This window comes from Natator depressus, chromosome 1, assembly GCF_965152275.1.
Source record: "Natator depressus isolate rNatDep1 chromosome 1, rNatDep2.hap1, whole genome shotgun sequence".
NCBI lineage: Eukaryota > Metazoa > Chordata > Testudines > Cheloniidae > Natator > Natator depressus.
In genome coordinates, this window is record NC_134234.1 from 101,430,568 (window position 1) to 101,449,411 (window position 18,844).

Here is an 18,844-nt window from a genome sequence, read left to right on the forward strand (position 1 = left end):
CTTGTGTGTTCAGCACACTCTGCTTCCTGAACTGAAGGAAGAACTTGATAGGAAGGTTAAGAATGGTGTAATAGAGCATATTCCTGAACTGATAGAGTGGTGCCTATTTTACCCCTTATGAGAAAAATGGACACCTCCATAGCATCATAGATCTAAAAAGACTCAATAAGCATTAACGAGGGAAAAGTATCATTTCCTCACTGTGGAAGGTGCAATCTTTAAGTTAACTGATGATACAACAGTATTGTCCTCACTAGATGCAGCTAGTGGATTCTAGCAAGTTCTGCTCCACCCTGTCAGAGCCAAGCTAACAACTTTTACAACACCATTTGGAAGATATTGCTCATGTCACCATCTGATATAACAAGCGTCCCAGAAATCTTTTGAGAGAAGTGAGAGGGGTTCTGCAAGGGCTGGAGGGAGCGGAAGTCTATATGGATGCCATTTTAGTTTATTGAAAGTCTAGGGAAAAGCATAACCAAAAATAAAACATGTTCTGACAGCAATAGAGACTGCTGGAATACATTTTTCTCTGTCTAATTGTATGCTACACCCAACTCAACTACTGTTCTTAGAGTGTATAATTGATAAAGTTAAAGAAGTATGGGCTGGATGAATGGACTATAAGGTGGATAGAAAGTTGGCTAGATTGTCGGGCTCAACGGGTAGTGATCAATGGCTCCATGTCTAGTTGGCAGCGGGTATCAAGTGGAGTGCCCCAAGGGTCGGTCCTCAGGCCGGTTTTGTTCAATATCTTCATAAATGATCTGGAGGATGGTGTGGATTGCACCCTCAGCAAGTTTGCAGATGACACTAAACTGGGAGGAGAGGTAGATACGCTGGAGGGTAGGGATAGGATGCAGAGGGACCTAGACAAATTAGAGGATTGTGCCAAAAGAAATCTGATGAGGTTCAACAAGGACAAGTGCAGAGTCCTGCACTTAGGACGGAAGAATCCCATGCACTACTACAGACGAGGGACCGAATGGCTCGACAGCAGTTCTGCAGAAAAGGACCTAGGGGTTACAGTGGACGAGAAGCTGGATGTGAGTCAACAGTGTGCCCTTGTTGCCAAGAAGGCCAATGGCATTTTGGGATGTATACGTAGGGGCATTGCCAGCAGATTGAGAGACGTGATCGTTCCCCTCTATTCGACATTGGTGAGGCCTCATCTGGAGTACTGTGTCTGGTTTTGGGCCCCACACTACAAGAAGGATATGGAAAAATTGGAAAGAGTCCAGCGGAGGGCAACAAAAATGATTAGGGGACTGGAACACATGACTTATGAGGAGAGGCTGAGGAAACTGGGATTGTTTAGTCTGCGGAAGAGAAGAATGAAGGGGGATTTGATAGCTGCTTTCAACTACCTGAAAGGGTGTTCCAAAGAGGATGGCCCTAGACTGTTCCCAGTGGTAGCTGATGACAGAAAAAGGAGTAATGGTTTCAAGTTGCAGTGGGGGAGGTTTAGGTTGGATATTAGGAAAAAACTTTTTCACTAGGAGGGTGGTGAAACACTGGAATGGGTTACCTAGGGAGGTGGTGGAATCTCCTTCCTTAGATATTTTTAAGGTCAGGCTTGACAAAGCTGGGATGATTTAGTTGGGGATTGGTCCTGCTTTGAGCAGGGGGTTGGACTAGATGACCTCCTGAGGTCCCTTCCAACCCTGATATTCTATGATTCTATAAGAATGTCAGAAGCTATCCTCTATTTTTGTTTTGTTGTTGTTACCCTCCATGTTGGCCTCCCTTCTTGTTGCTTAGTTTGCCGCTCTTTGGGTAACCCTCACTTCTGATTGGGTAATTTTGAAAGAACGTGGCCCAACAAAGGGATAGTGGTAGGAAATTTAGAAGAGCGGGAAAGGTCACCTGACCCCAGAAAAAAAATCTGCTTAGCAACACTAGGTTATATAAGGGCTCTAAACCCTACACAGGGTGCTGTCCACCCTAGTGTCAGTCTATGCTTACGCTCAGTAACACCAAGATAGAAGACTGAAGACACCTTGTTACTGACACCTGTCTGTTCCTGTCGTCTCCATTCCTGTGGTTCCAGATTTTGTTGGTTCCCTATGTTCCTGCTCAGCTCCTTGGGACTCTTGATCATTGCTTTTGGTTCTCCTCTGGTCTCCCATGTAGACTGGTAAAGTAAACAGTTTATGTAATCTTTGTACCCACATCTATTTAGTTCTGGGTCTTTCGAGTAAACTATCAATTTGTTTGTAATAACCCCCCTTTTACTTTAACACTTCAATCATGTTGGTATTTTTCTTGGCACTACCGTGGGTGATAAATACCAATTCAAGGGAATGGGCCTGCGGTGAGGAGATCCTTAATAGAGCTCTTCCCAATCTTTTGGTAACACGAATACAAAGGGCATATCTCAAAAATGTCAAAGTTGCATTTCCATCATCTAAAAGGATATCAGCTCTGAATTCTGAGCTTTTGAGATACTGCATAATTCCAAATACAGTCTGAGGTTTACTCAAGTTTAAACTAGGAGACTCACTCCTGATAAAACTGGATGGGAAAAAATACTGGACACCAGCTGTTGACATTGGATGTCGCCTACACGCACTCTGAGAGACTACATGGTTGAAACAGATTATGGTCAATGGTACAGAAGAAACAGGCACGTACAGCTGGTTCCAAATGCAGCTGAATTGTCAAGTTACCCCAGCAGCAATGGTATTTGCACCATAACCTTAGTCAAGGGAAATAATCTGTCTGAGAAGAGTTCTGAATCCATTGAACAGTATTCCGCATCCCCAAGATCAGAATATGATCAGCTCTGTACAAGTGGTAAAACTGGGGACACATTTGGATCTATAATTTGTTTTTAAATATTAACTCTTCTTAAAGAAGGTTTATACAGGAAAAGAGAGGAAAAGTGGATGTTGGGCACTACTAGGCCTTTCCCTTCTCGGCAAAAGTGCTCCTTTGTGGTTCAAGATATCCAATTCTGGAGCCTTTGGTAAACATTTAAACAATAGCTTTTATTATGAAAGTAAAATAATAAACACTGTAACTCTGTTGGTCAGGCAGAGACTCAGCGGGACAACCTGGCTAGCAGATAACTCCTGGCCAGATAACTCTAGATAACTGGCATCCATATGCAGTATATGTATTAACTATTGATTAACAATTGACCAATCAATACAAAGCATGTCACTTTTTGTAAACAGCTTAACAAATCAGGAACTGTTGCTGGGTAAACTAGTAACTGGATAGAGTAAGACTAGTACCCTTAACATGAATCATAACCATAACAAGACTTCGAGACGCGAGGTCCTCAAGCCAGGAGTCCCTTCTGCACATGTGCAGATCCATAAAGGTCATATAGCCCGTAGACTTTATTGACAGCCCGTAAGCTGCACTCATTCTTCTGGCCCTATACTGTTAGCACAGGCTACAGTGGATATGTTTACTGTTTCTTTAAAATTATAGTAGGAAGTCAGGCAATAGTGGGGCTGGGAAAAGTTCTACAGTGAAGCATGAAGAGAGAGAGATTTTAAGGTTAATACTGTATTCCTTTTTCTAATAAGGTCTCTTGTTCAGTGTTAGAAGAAAATGACTGTGATTCTTTACCATTGTTAAATGCAATCATTTTGTTGTGTCATTTCTTCCCCATTCCCTCCCAGCACCCTAGATAGGCTGGAAAGGATTTGATTTTTATCAGTAAATGTTAGTAAACATTGATTTCACTGTACATATACAAATAAAGGAAAAAATATCTCCATCAATTATTGCCAACATTTACAGAGAGGCAAGGTGAGAAAAATGTTACTTGAGAATGTATTAGAGTCCTATCTTAATGTGTATAAAATGTGTTGTAATGAATGCTTCATATTTACAGTTCTGCTAAAACTGCCAGCTCCAGCTTTAACAGCACTGCAGCTAATTATGCAGCATTCATTATAGTGTGCTGGGGTCAAAGTTGAGGAAGAGCAAAAATCCAGTTACATTTGTGGTGGGTAGAGCACCTGCACTTATAGAGTAACAGAGGCCAAGTTTGTTGTTTTATTTCAATGATGGGTTGAATTTTATTTCAGTGATGGGAAATCCCTAGAGGAATATTGCAGAGAATACCCTAACCTCAAACGTAAAATGGTGAGAAAGTCTGGAAATGGAAACAAGGACATTTTGTGCTGCAAAGTTTGTAAACAGACAGGCAAACTGTATTGCTGAACATTTGAGTAATAAGTCTCATCTGAAATTAAAAGAAAGTCAAGCAAAGATAACCTACAGTTCAGTGGAAGCCTGTTTGGAAAGAATGAAACAATGGAAGCAAGAAGCTGCAGATTTTCTACACGATCTAGTATATGGGTTGTGCTTTGAGGTGATTCCAGGGAATGCTGTCCATGGTTCGACTTTTTTTAATTAGTTCTGCTTCACAAATATGCACCAGCAGTGTGCACTTGTCCAGAATATTGTCAGCTGAAAGAAAAATACCTTCATGAAGTTTTCATTCACCATTAAGTTTCAATTAAGGATCTTTTGCGTGGTGACAAATTCTCTTTAGTAATTGATTAAACCCTAGAGCTTGCTGGACAGTCAACAATTAACATCCTTGCAGTGTTTTACAGTGACAAAAATAAATCAATAAATACTATTCTATTAAAATCTTCTACTGTTCTTCACTGCAATGTGGGGGTCATTTCAATTTGGGTTCAAGATGTATTGTGAGATGTAAATGTGGGAAAATTGTGTGAATCAACAGTGACTTCAGGATGTAAATGCAATGCTTAGTAAAGAACTTGAAAGAAATATATCCACACTTGTTTCACATTCCATGTATTGCTCTCCTTTTGTATGTAGCCATTGATCATGCAATCAAAACTGAGTTCCACATCAGTGAATTTGTGATACATTTTCCAATTATATTTGAACGTGTTAACAGGCAAAGGCAAGCAACAACATGAACCCTTCAGGTTTGCATGTGCCCCCTTATGTGGTGCCATCACGCTGGTTTTCCTTGCTCAGAGGCAGCAAAATTCATTCATGCACATTGGGACAGTGAAAGACTTTGTCATTAAAGAGGAAGATTCAGTCATTTCAAGGAGGGCAATGAAATTACACCAGATGGTCAAAGATGATGGAAACCACCAAGTAATCTACTGCAGGTTATCTTTGAGGAATATCCCTGGGGATCGTTTGCAAATGGAAACAAATGCATCCTGATACATCACACAGATACACTGCTTAAATGCAATTTACAAGTTGCTGCTGATGTAGATAATACCTTAAAGGAAGTGGAATGCAAGTCAATGGGCTTCAAAAGGCAATTCCTTTAAACTGCAATGTATGCTGTGATCAGAATTTCTCATCAAAGCAAACTGAAGGCCACTTTATCTCACTATGTGCATGATGGCCTCTGCATTGGGTGCTTTTTTTTGCCAGCAATGAAGTGTTTGATTCATTTGTCGAGGCTCAGATGTCACATAATTTTAACAACTACGAAAATATTTTCCCTTGCAAGGAAGAAGAGTTCAAGTACGATTTTGACTTGAAATGCCCTGTGGTGACAGCATAACAGCACTTGAATCCTGGAGAAGTGAAACCCAGTCATAGTCTGTTATGTTCAGTATGACATTATGTGCATTTGCAGTACCAGCAGTTTCAGTGTCTGTGGAAAGCTCATTCAATCTGTTTAGAAAAGTTCAAGACAAATGTTGCATGCGCTTCTCTGAAGACTAACTTTGGCACCTTAATCTTTTGTACTACAAAAAGAACATAAGATCACATGTGGAGAGCTTTTGAAATCTGGACTCATCTGCTGATTTTACCAATTAAATATGTATTCCCGAACCTGTAGTAAAAGGCCTAAGGGTTTTTTTTTTAAATTTTATTGCTTGAACCTCCAAGATGTGGGAACTGAAGACTTAATGAGCAAAATCCAGTTATTTTGATTTTGAATTAGGCTTGTTACAAATGGACTAGGCAATGAATAGTAAAAAGAGTTATGATTTGTTGATTTAGGGTGTGTCAACACTTGCGAGTGTACACAGCCACACGTGCATTCTTGTGCCATAACCCCACTACTGTCCATATCTGAAGCCCTGAAGCACGTTTTTAAAGGACAGTTTAGTGCGCAAATGCTGGCATGTTTTGGGGTGTGGATATGTACATGTCTCCACTGCGGCATGGCCCTGTACCTGTTCTACAGTGCAGTGTGGCTGGGGTGAAGGGTCGTTTACCAAGTCATGGGTATCAACAATTCTCCAGGCCATTCCCACAATGCATCGATCCCTTTAACGCCTGACCATTACCCAAAGGTATAAAGGTCCCTGAACCTCCTGCTTCACTTGCCAATGGTAATAGCAACCTGCGCTGAGTACTTCAGAACAGTTTTCTGCTGAAATCGATTGAAATTGTTGATCATGGTCCGAGAGCAGCCACCTGGTTTTCTGGAGCACACACAGGTGCTGATCAATGTGTGGTCAGAGTACACTATCCTCCCCAACAGGAGGTGTGGGCTCCGGCTGGGGGTGTGGGCTCACGGCTGGGGCCAGGGATGAGGGCTTTGGGGTGCAGGAGGGGGCTGGGGCAGGTATTGGGGAGTGGGGGGGAAGTAAGGGCTCCATCTGGGGGTGCAGACTCTGGTGTGGGGCTCGGGATCAATGGTTTGGGGTGCAGGAGGGGGCTCCGGGCTGGGGACTGAGGGGTTCAGAAGGTGGGAGGTGGATCAGGTCTGGGGTAGGGGCATGGGAGTTGGTCAGGGGTGCAGGTTCCAGGCAGCGCTTACCAGAATCAGCTCCCAGAAATATGGCATGTCCCCTCTTTGGCTCCTACCGGAGGCAGGGCCAGGTGGTTCTCCACGCTACCCCATCCACAGGCACCGCCCCCACTGCTCCCATTGGTTGCATTTCCCAGCCAATGGGAGCTGCAGGGGCTGGGCTTGGGATAGCAGGGCAGAGTGTGGAGCCCCCAGGCCGCCCCTACGCATAGGAGCCGGAAGGGGGGGGACACACGCTGCTGCTTCCAGGAACCGCTAGCCCCGCCCACTGGACTTTTAGCAGCCCGGTCGGCAGCGGTGACTGGAGCCACCAGGCTCCCTTTTCGACGGGGCGTTCTGGTCGCAAGCCGGATACTTGGCAACCCTCGCGCAAGCACCCACCGCACTCTGGGGAGCCGCCGTCCAAAGGCGGATAAAATGGGGGATGCGCGCGCGGTGACCCGGCAGCCGTTCGTTTCCGTTGAGAGCGAACTACTACTCCCAGCCTGCCCCGCGCCCGCGCATGCTCCTTACAGCGATCGGCTGGCGAGGCTGGGCTGCGGCGGAGCCGGGGCTCGGCCTGTGCCGCGGGGGAGAAGGCGCCGGTTCGGCGGTAACCGCCGCGGTATACGGGGCAGTCGGGCGCGGAGTCCGGGGCGCGCCGAGCCCGAGCCGAGCCAGCGCTGCGCCGGCGCGGCAGGGCGCGGAACCGACCCGTCCTGTGACCAGCCCAGCCCGCGGCGGCCCGCTCACCCCTCCCGGGGCCAGAGCCGGGCCCGGGGGCGGCCGCGAGACCGGCGCAGCTGCGGGGCGGGGCTGGATATTAATCATCCCCCGGCCAGTGGCTGTGGCAGAGCCGGGCTTCCCCGCTGGCAGCCGGTGCCTGGCACCTGCCCGTCCCTGCCCAGAGGGGGCTGCACCCTGCGGGGTGCTCGTGCGGCCCTAGGGATGAAAGATAGAAAAGCCCGTTTTATTACAGAGATTTGTCCTGGTGTTTTCTGAAGGGCAAACGGCCCTGCCCCTCAAAGCCACATGGGTGATTATACAGAGGTGCGTTTTCATTCCTCGCTGCAAGTCCATTTCCTGAACGCCGGGAGTTTTTACAGGCTGTAAAGCAGCGGAGTCTGCTAGCTTATTTTACTTTTGCTGAAATAGCTCTTACTTTGTTTGGCTGTTTGACGAAGTTGAAGTAAACTATTAGACGGGATAAATCTGAGCTGTAGAGTATCAGTTAGACTTTCAAATGCAGGTGCGATTTGGTGGTGGTGGTGGTGGTGGTGATCTTGCACTTCTTGTTATCCTTAAAGAGACTAAAAGGAAATTGTCAGATCAAATTTAGCTCAAAGTTCAGGTTTTATAAACAAACTTACAAAAAAGATCAAAATAAATTATCCATGGATCTAAATGAGAATCTAATGAGAGAGAATTATTGAATGAATAAATACTCCCCTTTTGTATTTGAACCAAAAACATTGCAGTGTTCTGCTGGTGTTCTGTTAAAATGGACAACTAGCTTTCACCTGCCTTTTTTCCCCCTTTCTGTTTCAAAGAGATTGCATATTTTTCTTTTTAGTGCAGACTTCACTACTGTGATTCATGTTTTGTCCTCACTGAGAGAGGAAGGATGGTCCAGTATTCAATCCACTTGGCACTAGCTTAGGATTTAGGACCCTTGAGTTCAAGTCCTTGTTCTGCCACAGACTTCTTGCGTGACCTTGGGAAAATAATTTAGTCTTTTTGTATGGAAATTGTACTTCCCTATATCACAGGGGTTTTGTAAATACATTCAAAAGATTGTGAGGTGCTAGATGCTATAGTAGTGGCTCCATATAAGTACCTAACCAATTAGTGCACTGTGCTTTATTTGGGGCTGTATCTTAAGTCCACCCGGAAATTGCAGATACTTGTATTTCACAGTGAGCTGCTACCAGTGCTTAGTGATCTACGCTGCCTGCTTTTGGACTTGACCTACACAGCTCTAAATGGCCTGCACTTTTTCTGCCTTGACAGATCACCTCTCACCTTGTGCAATACTGCTGTAGTTGAGAACTGGAAGTTCTGCAGGTGGAGCTCCCTTGCTATACACAAAAGACGGGGCTACCAACATGCATTTCGTGTTGCAGTCATGCTTTTGATAGCCATGTCATGCATTCATACATCTTACTTGAAATGTCATTTGTCCAGGTGAGCTGTGGGAAGGCTACAGGCATTTACCTGCAGCTCTGTATTTTGGTCACTTACTAGAGGTGCCTGTGGACAAGGCAGTTAGTTGTCTTCTTTCTTGCTGTACCTTCTATTTGAGCAAGGCCAAGAATGAGCAGCTGGAGGAGGAGGTGCAGCAACAGCACAAGGTGAGAGCCCAATACTGGTCCCAGGTTCCCCACCTCTATACCAGGCTCCCACCCAGCCACAGTATCCCTTGCCTCCTCATGAGTGTCAAGACTCTCAGCAGTCCCCAAACCCCCAGTATCCTTTCATTTTCCAGCAGTCCCAACAGTCATCCACCTAACTTCCTACTTAAATTCCCCCACTGGTACCCAGCTATCCACTAGCCACCCCAAGTGAGCACTCCTCATCAGCCAGAACTGCCAAGTTTTGTTCAGCTCCATGCCTCACTTCCAGCGCTGCTCAGGGCAGTACTGAACATAAATTCATTATTCTGGTTTATGCAAATAATTTGCATATAATGTACAAATTAGCTTGTTAAATAATTTGCATAAAATGTCAAAGTAGGAGAATTAAACTTGGCAGCTGTGCAAAGAGAAGGAGCTACTGGCAGGGCATATTTCTTCAATTTTGAAATTCATTTGCCCCAGATTACTCCCCCAGTCCAAAATAGCTGAAATCTATGGATCTTCATGGGATGCTGCAAGATGTATCTTTTTACAAAGGCTTTTGGGGAAAGCAGACATTATTTGAAGGACCATATGTAGGGAAGAGTGGTGTATTTTTCCTCATTTCCATAATGTATAATAACTTATAGGTTTTTTCCTCTTTCATGTTTCATTGTTTTTAAATAGCTGCCAGAGCCACCTAAAGCATATGATAGGTGCTTTCTTTGTGTTTTTTTGAAATTGAATACAATAAATATTTTATTTCATATAAGTGTTTTATGGCCCTCATCACCATAATATCTGAGCCTCTCAAACATTAAAATTAAAGGGTCACTGTCAATTTAAAACATTTTTACCTATTGTAGTTACATGTAATGCCTAAAATTAATATACTGAAAGAAGCCAGGTTCATTTTTTTTCCTCAGGTGACTTTGTTCATTTTAAAGCACTCTTTGTATAGTTATTTTTACTGTTTCACCTGCATGGATTCTGCAAATGGCTCCACACATGGGTGAGAAAAATTTTCTAGAAATAGGAAACTGTTATTGTTTTAAAAAAAAAATTGAGAGAGTAGGCTGTTATGGTACCTGACAATACATTTCTCTCTTTTTATTTCAAATTGTACCTCACTACTCCCCTGTAAGTTATGGAAGCATTATTATCTTCATTTTACAGCTGTCTCAGTTTCTCCAGAATGATTAATGATTTGTCCATGTCACCCAGGAAGTCTTTGACTGAAACAAGAATAGAAGAAACTAGATCTCTTGCCTGCTAGTACATTGCCTTAATAGCAAGACCATCCTTCATTCCTCTTGCATCAGAGCACAGAACAGTGTGATAACTGCAAATTATTTATGGCATGATATCCTGAATGTACAAACTAGAAATATTTCTTTCTTTTTTATTTTTATTTCTAGGTTAAGGTGAAAATACCTTTTGGAAATAAATACCTAGACGCTATCTTTTCTGTCCCGGACAAGATTTTAACACACGGAGTGATTCTTACTCATGGAGCTGGAGGAGATATGAATTTCTCTCATTTAGTTTCTTTGGTAACCTATCTTGCATCCCGTGGACTTCTGTGCTTGAGATTTACCTGTAAAGGCCTTAACATTGCTTATAGGACTAAAGCATATAAAACAGTTGTGGTAAGAAAAGACCAGATTGTATTTTAAATTCTGGAAATTTTAGAGTCACAGCAAGACTCCAGGCTATTTGTTAGTTAGTTTTTTATTAAAATCCACCTAAGCTATCATATGCTTTTTGCATACTTCATTTCCTGTCACTACTAAGTATTAAAATGCTTTTGTCGTAGAGTTTCAGGTCAGGAGGGACCACCAGATCATCTAGTCTGACCTGTATCACAGATCTTCCAGCCACCTTGGCACCAAGCCCAACAGCCAGAATTAGGTCAAAGTATTACAGTCTTCAGAAGACTAAACTATAGTGTGCCACAGGCCAAGAACAGGAGGGACCAGGGTACCAATGCAGAGAATTGCTAGGATCATCTGGGTATATCTGATCAAATCAAATGACCCCATTCCATGCTGCAAAGGAAGATGAGTAACCCCTAGGTCCCCAGTCTGACCTGGGAGAGAATTCCTTCCAATCACCAAAAATGGTGATCAGTTAAACCCTGAGTATGTGAGCTAGACCCACCAGCCAGGCACCTGAGAGAGAATACTTTGTACCACCTCAGAGCATCCATACACTCCATGTCCAGTGTCTTGTCTTCAGCTGTGGAGGAAAAAAAGACAGAGTACCTAGGGGTGGAGAGGGAGCAAGAGAATTTCCTTCTTGACTCCCACTGGTGACTGACTAAAGCCCTGAAGCATGAGATTTTAGGAACATAAGACATTAGAAGCAGAAGTGACCCCTAGGGCTGCTGAGACTAGCCCCTTGTCACCACAAGCAAAAGTCATAAATCTCTCTTATAAACTTATTCAGCTCTGTCTTAAAAACTAACGAATTTTTTCCCCCACACAACTTCTGTTGGGAGGCTGTTCCCAAACCTTGCCTCCTTTGATGGTTAAAAATCTAATTTCCAGCCTATACTTATGGACAGATGGTTTTTTTTTGTTTTTGTTTTTTTACCATTTGCTCTTGTGCCAACATATTCTTTTAACTTAAATAGCTCTTTACCCTCCTTGGTGTTTATCCCTCCAACCAATATATTTATAGAGAGCAATAATATTCCCTCTTAGCATTGTTTTGCTAGCTAAACAAGCCAAGCTCTTTTAGTTTCCTCCTCTTCTTGTGTAAGCAGTTTTTGTTGTATTTGACATCCTTCTGCTACAATCATTCAAGACTAGACTGAGTGTTTAGGAAGACCCTCAAAGAATCTCTGTTCTTTTTCAGCCCTGGGGAATGTGGGAGTGAGTAAAGCCCTTGAAAGGGTGCAGGTTATTCCTGCCTTCCTCTTGCCCAGGCCAGCTATGCTAGCCAGAGAGTAGGAGTAGGAACGCCCGGTCAAAAAGGAACCTGGGCAGCTCTGGTCAGCACTGCTCACTGGGCTGTTAAAAGTCTGGTTGGGCTAAGGCAGGCTCCCTACCTGCCTGGGTTCTGCATGGCTCCCAGAAGTAGCCGGAATATCCGGCTTCTAGGCGTAGGGGTGGCCAGGGGGGCTCCGTGCATTGCCCCCGCCCTTAGCACCGGCTCCGCAGCTCCCATTGTCTGGGAACCGCACCTGCAGCCAGGGGAAGCATGCAGAGCCCCCTGACCCCTCCACCTAGGAGCAGGACATGCTGGCCACTTCCGGGAGCCACCTGAGGTAAGCACCATCTGGCTGGAACCTACATCCTGAACCCACTCCTGCACCCAAACTCCCTCCTGTAGCCCTTACGCCCTAACACAACCCAATCCCCAGCCCTGAGCCCCCTCCCACATTCTGAACCTCTTGTCCGGAGCCCCCTCTTGCACCCCAAGCCCCTCATCCCCACCCCAGAGCCCGCACCCTCAGCTGGAGCCCTCCCACTCCCCAACCCCTTATCCCAGCCTGGAGCCCACTCCTGCACCCTGACCCCCCTCATTTCTGGCCCCACTCCAGAGCCCTCACCTCCTGCACCCTAACCCCTGCCCCAGCCCAGTAAAAGTGAGTGAGGGTGGGGGGAGAGCCAGCAATGGAGGGAGGGGGATGGAGTGAACAGTGGCGGCGCCTCAGAGAAGTGGCAGGGGCAGGGCCTAGCTAGCAGGGCAAGGGTATTCGGTTTTATGTAATTAGAAAGTTGGCAACCCTAGGTAGGAGGTAGACCCAAGACTTTGTCCATACTTTGCAGCACCTGCTCTCCGGATACACTCTGTGTCAGACCCACACCCAAGATTCAGGTAGGCCTAGCAAGTGAGTCAGGGGGTCGTACTCACCTCCTTGGCTGAATAAGACAAGAGCACAGTCCAGCCCTCTGAGGTTCCCTTCGCACTTTGATATCACAGTTGTTTCTATATGTTGTGTTTTTAACTCTCTATTTTACTGAAATTAGATCTTGCTAATATTAATGCAGGCCTTCTGAGGAGCTTTGTGTTGAAGTTTCTTTAAAAATACACAATAATATTGTTTTTCTAACCAGATTGTTGGTTAGGAAATCGGAAATATGATATTGTATTGAAAGTTTATTTAGAGAACACTGGCAGGATACTTCTCAATTTTAAAAAAAATATTTTATTTGTAATTCATAATCTTTTGGTAAACTTGAAATTGAAAAGTTCCCTTACTACATTGATCTTTTTACCTTACACAATGGTGTATAATTGTAGGGTAGCTTGTGAGTTATTGGGCTTATTAAATTGTTCTTGCTTTAAAAGTATTGCAGAAGTACTTGTTTGTGGGTATGAGAAAGTGAGGAGAAGAAACATTACATATAAATAAATTGACTGTCTTATTGGGGAAGTGTCCAATTTCAGATTCTTCAGCTACAACAATTTTTTTTGTCATGTGTCTTAAAATGCTGTCTTTTAAACAAATGAAAAATGCTGTTTCATTTCCTCAGGAATATTTAAAGTCCTCCGGTGAATATAAACTTTCTGGTGTCTTTCTTGGAGGTAAGGGGGGGAGGGATGTATGTCTTTGTTTAAAATCTTAGCCCTAATGGTGGTTTTAAGAGTACTTTGTATAATTATTCCATTCCTGAGGGGTGGGGAAAATTGTGAGTCCTCAGGACTGATGCAAAGGCCATGAAGCCAATAGCTCCCGAGGACTCTGTGCAGTTATGTCTTAATCTGTTACTTGACCCATAATTTGACACAAATATAACTGAGGGAGAATATGGATGGATATCTAGGGGGACTGAAATCAGATGATCAGTTATGATTTCCATCTACTTCCAATTAAGTACTTCATTGATAGTGTCGTTTAACTACCTGACACTCAATACTAGTAAATAACATATGTAATATACAGAACAGTAGTACTTAGCTATATTACTTTTACAATCTATTCTTCAGCAATAATCTTACTTTTTCCAGTATTTTTACTACTAACCGACTAAGGCAGCATGGAAAGAATCAATACTATGTCCTTGTGGTACAAGAATATAGTAACCATTGTTCTGTAGTATTTCAAGTGTCCTGAAATCTAGTTTTTCTGCATTTTTCACACATCCTACTTAAATATGAGTTACTGCCCACTTCTTGTCATTCTACCCTGCTTCCTTCCCCACTCCCCCCAAAAAGTATTCCATTTTCTGATCCCCTGTTGCTTTCTTTATCATGGATGTAAAATCATTAAGTGCCCCCAGTTCAATTATGTGACAGCGCCAAAATTCTGCGTGGTGGTCTCCAATGACCTGGTGAACAAAAGTCCCTCAGTTGCCCCTTCATAGTGGTTTTGTAGAGTATATGCCATATTAGTGTTACAACATACACTGAATTGGATAACTTTTAGGAATGGTGCTTCTCAGTATGAATGTAAATGATGTGATAGTAAACATAATTTTTATTCTTTATGTTTAAATGGGAGATAGGTCGTTCGATGGGTTCACGAGCCGCTGTCTCTGTGGCACGTCAGATTAGCCAGGATGACAATGAGGATTTCATTCACGGTCTGATATGTTTATCTTATCCACTTCATCGACCAAAGCTTCAGTCCAAACTCCGGGATGAAGATTTATTTTTTATTAAGTGTCCTGTGCTGTTTGTCTCAGGATCAAAAGATGAGATGTGTGAAAAAGTGAGTTCCTGTGTGAGTTGAGTTACAAAGGGGAGGAAATAGGAAACTGTTCAAATGTGGTTAGCACTAGTATCCAAAGATGATGCTGATAATTGACAGTCTTCTCCAACCACTGATGTGCTGCAAGAAGCTCCAGGCAGGGAACTCTACCTCCAAACTAAAAAAGTTGGGATGCTTTTTTGATGGATATCACACCTTCCCTGGATATTGCCAGGTCATCCCTACTACAGACAGCTTATCCTTGGGCCCAAAAATATCTCTGAACAGAATTTTGTTTGCCTTTTGAATGGACCAGGTAGCACCAAATGGCAAGTATTACTTTAAAAAAAGGCCTTGGGGAGAATTTACCTGGGTGTTCTAAAGAAATCTTAGCTCCCCTCCCATTTCAGATTACACAAAGTGTATACTGTGCTGTACTATCAACATAGTCAGTGTATTTTTCAGGACAAATAAAACTTTTTCTGGCAAAGTTTGCTTGCTCAGTGGTGCTCTCTCTTCCTGTGGAGGAAGGGTTCTGCAAACCAAACTCCACAAAAGTATCCAAGTGCTAGTAACAGTCAGAAAGTAATGTTCAGCAAGGTCTAGAGTTTATCTTATCTACTTCATGGGGAAAAGGAGAGAGATGTAAATCAGATTTGGGATGTATGTTACAGGAGCCTTACAAAATCCTGCTATGACTTAGGACCATGTGCACTTAACTCTCCAGGCCTAGGAAGTGTTTCTGGCATGTCATAACATTTTAACGAGTGGTTACAACAGAATAGCAAGCATATAGAGTGCTTGGAGCATACACTCTTACTGTGAAAATTCTTAGGTCTGTGAAGTAAGTCCATCTATCCTCTGAATAACCTTTGCATTGGGGAAAATCCTACAGCAGGGATCAGCAACCTGCGGCCCGCCAGGGTAAGCCCCCTGGCGGGCCGGGCCAATTTGTTTACTAGCCGTGTCCGCAGGTTCGGCCGATTGCGGCTCCCACTGGCCATGGTTCACTGCCCCAGGCAAATGGGGGCCGCGGGAAGCGGTGCAGGACGAGGGATGTTCTGGCCTCCGCTTCCCGCAGCCCCCATTGGCCTGGAATGGCGAACCATGGCCAGTGGGAGCCACGATCGGCCAAACCTGTGGACGCGGCAGGTAAACAAACTGGTCCAGCCCGCTAGGGGGCTTACCCTGGCGGCCGTGTGCCAAAGGTTGCCGATCCCTGTCCTACAGAGTAGGAGCTAGTCCTAAAACTATTATACTGATATTCCATTATCTGCTGTGACCTATGAGACTGGACTTCACATGTCTGTGAAAGTTCCTCCATTTTGTTGCGGCTGTTTTGACCCATTGGCAGCAGGAATGGATGGCTTTCAGTGACTTATGGGAGAAGACTTCAGATAGATATGTCCTTCTCTTTGTTTTCTGGACTTTCTTTTCATGTGAGTGACTAACATTGGGCAAAGTACTCTGAAGAGGTTATACTGTTGGATTATGATGTCATAATCTGTTTATCAATTCATTTAAACGCACTCAGAATTCTATTTGCATTTTCAGCTGCTGCTTGTTATGTTAGGATGGACAAAATGATGACTACGATCCACATGATTTCTGGCATATAATAATTTTTTCCTCTTGATTTTTATAGAAATTATTGGAAGGTGTGGCAAGCAAAATGAAGACCCCTAAAAAAATTCATTGGATTGAAAAAGCAAACCATGGCATGACAGTGAAAGGACGAACAGCAGATGATATTATGATGGAAATAAGCACACAGGTTTTTTCATGGATCAAAGAAATAATTGAACAGGAGTACAAATAATTTCCAACAGTTAAACATTGGTTACATTAACCTTCCTTAAATGTAAAGGGCTTGTTTGACTTGCCAAAGAGAGCATTAGAAAAGAGCTATTCCTACATGAGGCCTACATGATTCAGAACAGATCATTCTGCAAATATTAAGTGTAAACATACATAAAAAATATTTTTTGAATCCAAAACCGCTATGCAATGTGAACAAGGTAGTAATACCATTTTTTAAAGGTGAAGATCACAAAACATGCAAAATATTAACGATGGGGCACTACTTTTCTATATTTCAATTTTAGTGGTGTATCCATTTGTTGGTCTGTGTGACCAAACGATACCTTTTTTTTTTGTACTGTTTAGTTAGTGTGTTTTCAAAGATTACTGCAAAATAAACTAAATTTTCTATTGGAGCTGAAATTTTTAGTCTGATTTATTCCCAGCTGTATTGCAGACACTGTGGTTAATTTGCAAAGGCACTATCATATTCAATCCCCCTTTCACTCACAACTTTTTGGGAAAAAATATCCATTTTGGGCCTTAACTTTAAAGGTCAGTTTCTGCCCTGCCTTGCACCTTGTGTAGACCTTTACTCCTTTGGAAAGTGACTCTTCTGGTGCCATTCTGATTTGGTAGCATTTTGCACCCTCTTTGCACAGCCATAATTACGCAAGGTGGAAAGCAGTAGAGAATCAGGTAATGTGTATATTTAGTTTCTGTGGGAAAGTGATTTTAAGCCCCCGCCCCCTGAAAGGTCTGATCGGTCACTTTGGGATTATTTGGTCAGCGAAAAAACATTTTTCTGCTTTAAAAGAGTTGTCAACAATTTTTGTGTCAAAATAGCTCAAACAGCTGAAATTCACTTTAAACATGACATTTATTTAGTCCTAATTAGGACTAATTATTTTACAGCATAAAGCCAGGGGGAGACAGATGAGAAATAGCAAAGCTATTGGATATCAAAAGTTTGTTCTAGTGTGTGCATTACGTTTATAGAGGCATACAAAAATGTTTGTTTTTATGGATTTGCGAAGGGTGCAGTTAGTTTTTATTTTATGTATTTACTCTAGTAAATTCATAGTGCAGTTTAAAAAAATGTATCTTTCTTAGTTTCAGCTGTACCAGTTCCCCTTTTTCTGGTGCATGTATGTGCCATGGTAACTGCAGGATTTAGAATTAGAGTGTGATGTTGGACACTGCAGGCCCAGTTCATCCTTTGTGGAACTCCGCTGACTTCTATATTTTGATTGGGGCTTTTGGATGGCTTTATACTGGGAAAATATCTATAATAGGGCTTTTGCTAGTATACAAATAATCATAAAAATCACACCCCGAACTGACATTACTATATTGGCAAGTTTCCACAGTAGACCTGTCCTTAGATTATTGTGCTTAAATAGATGCAGCAAACTCATTTACAATGACAGCAAACAGACAATTCAGTCCCTGACATACTCCTGGGGGAATTCTGCACCTCTCTTCATGCGCAGAGTTTTTGTCTTCAGCCAGTTTCTTTACTTTCCCATAGAAAAATTACTTTCTGATGGGGAAGCAAAGGGAAGCCACAGGAAGTATGTTTTGGCCAAGAGGTAAATCACTGTGCGGCAGGGGGCGGGACTGGGGAAGGCCCGGCTATTGGCTCCTATTCTGCGTCAGGTTCAGCTTCTAGTCCCAGCTGGGCTGGGGACGACATGACTTCGTCTTCCCCAGCACGGCATGCGGGGCTGGGTGAGACCCTCCCCCAGATTTCTCCCCGGGTGCAGGAAGCTCTGCAAGCGCTTCCTCCTCACCTCTTTCCTCCTTCCCCTCCCCTGCACTTCCTGCACCCATTGCTCCGCAGCTGCATGGGAAGGGATCACTGTACAGGGAGCTGATTCCCCCATCTGCCTGACCCCCATGCATCCAGACCCCATCATTCCCAGACCCTCCTGCTGAGCATCACCGCCTACGGCCCAATGAGCCCCACTCTCTTTGTACCTGACCACCCACATCCAGAAGCCCATCCACTGAGCCCTGACCAGCTACACCTGGATCCCCATCCCACTAAGCCCCCTCACACTCAGACCCCCCTGCTGAGTTCTATCCCCTCACAACCAAACCTGCCCTTGCTGAGCCCTAACCACGTTCACCAGGACCCCCCTGCAGAGTCCCATTACCATTGCATCCAGAACCTCCTAACAAGCCCCAGTGCATCTAGGTTCCCTCCCCACACACACACACACCCAGATTCCCCCATTGAGACACCTGCACCCGGATTGCCTCACACAGAACTCTCTCAACACACACCTGGATCTCCCCACCCCAAACCCCTCCACACTGGGATCCTGCCTTGCTGAGCCTGCTTACCCACATCTGGTG

At 43.9% G+C, this 18,844-nt stretch overlaps 1 protein-coding gene across 4 annotated transcripts; it reads left to right on the forward strand.

Moving 5' to 3' along the window:
- The first annotated feature begins 7,256 nt into the window (after positions 1 to 7,256).
- TEX30 (testis expressed 30) lies at positions 7,257 to 16,895 on the forward strand. 4 transcript variants are annotated; one of them, XM_074963288.1, is made up of 5 exons: positions 7,257 to 7,322; positions 10,461 to 10,691; positions 13,527 to 13,578; positions 14,499 to 14,704; positions 16,329 to 16,895. In XM_074963288.1, the coding sequence occupies exons 2-5, from the start codon at positions 10,569 to 10,571 to the stop codon at positions 16,500 to 16,502; spliced, it is 555 nt and encodes a 184-aa protein (XP_074819389.1). In that variant the 5' UTR covers positions 7,257 to 7,322; positions 10,461 to 10,568; the 3' UTR covers positions 16,503 to 16,895. The 4 variants fall into 4 exon arrangements, with proteins under 4 accessions (XP_074819389.1, XP_074819361.1, XP_074819368.1 ...); XM_074963260.1 differs by lacking the exon at positions 7,257 to 7,322 and adding an exon at positions 7,458 to 7,759 and having other exon boundaries at positions 16,329 to 16,894; XM_074963267.1 differs by lacking the exon at positions 7,257 to 7,322 and adding an exon at positions 7,462 to 7,759 and having other exon boundaries at positions 10,461 to 10,595; positions 16,329 to 16,894.
- Positions 16,896 to 18,844: the final 1,949 nt, after the last annotated feature.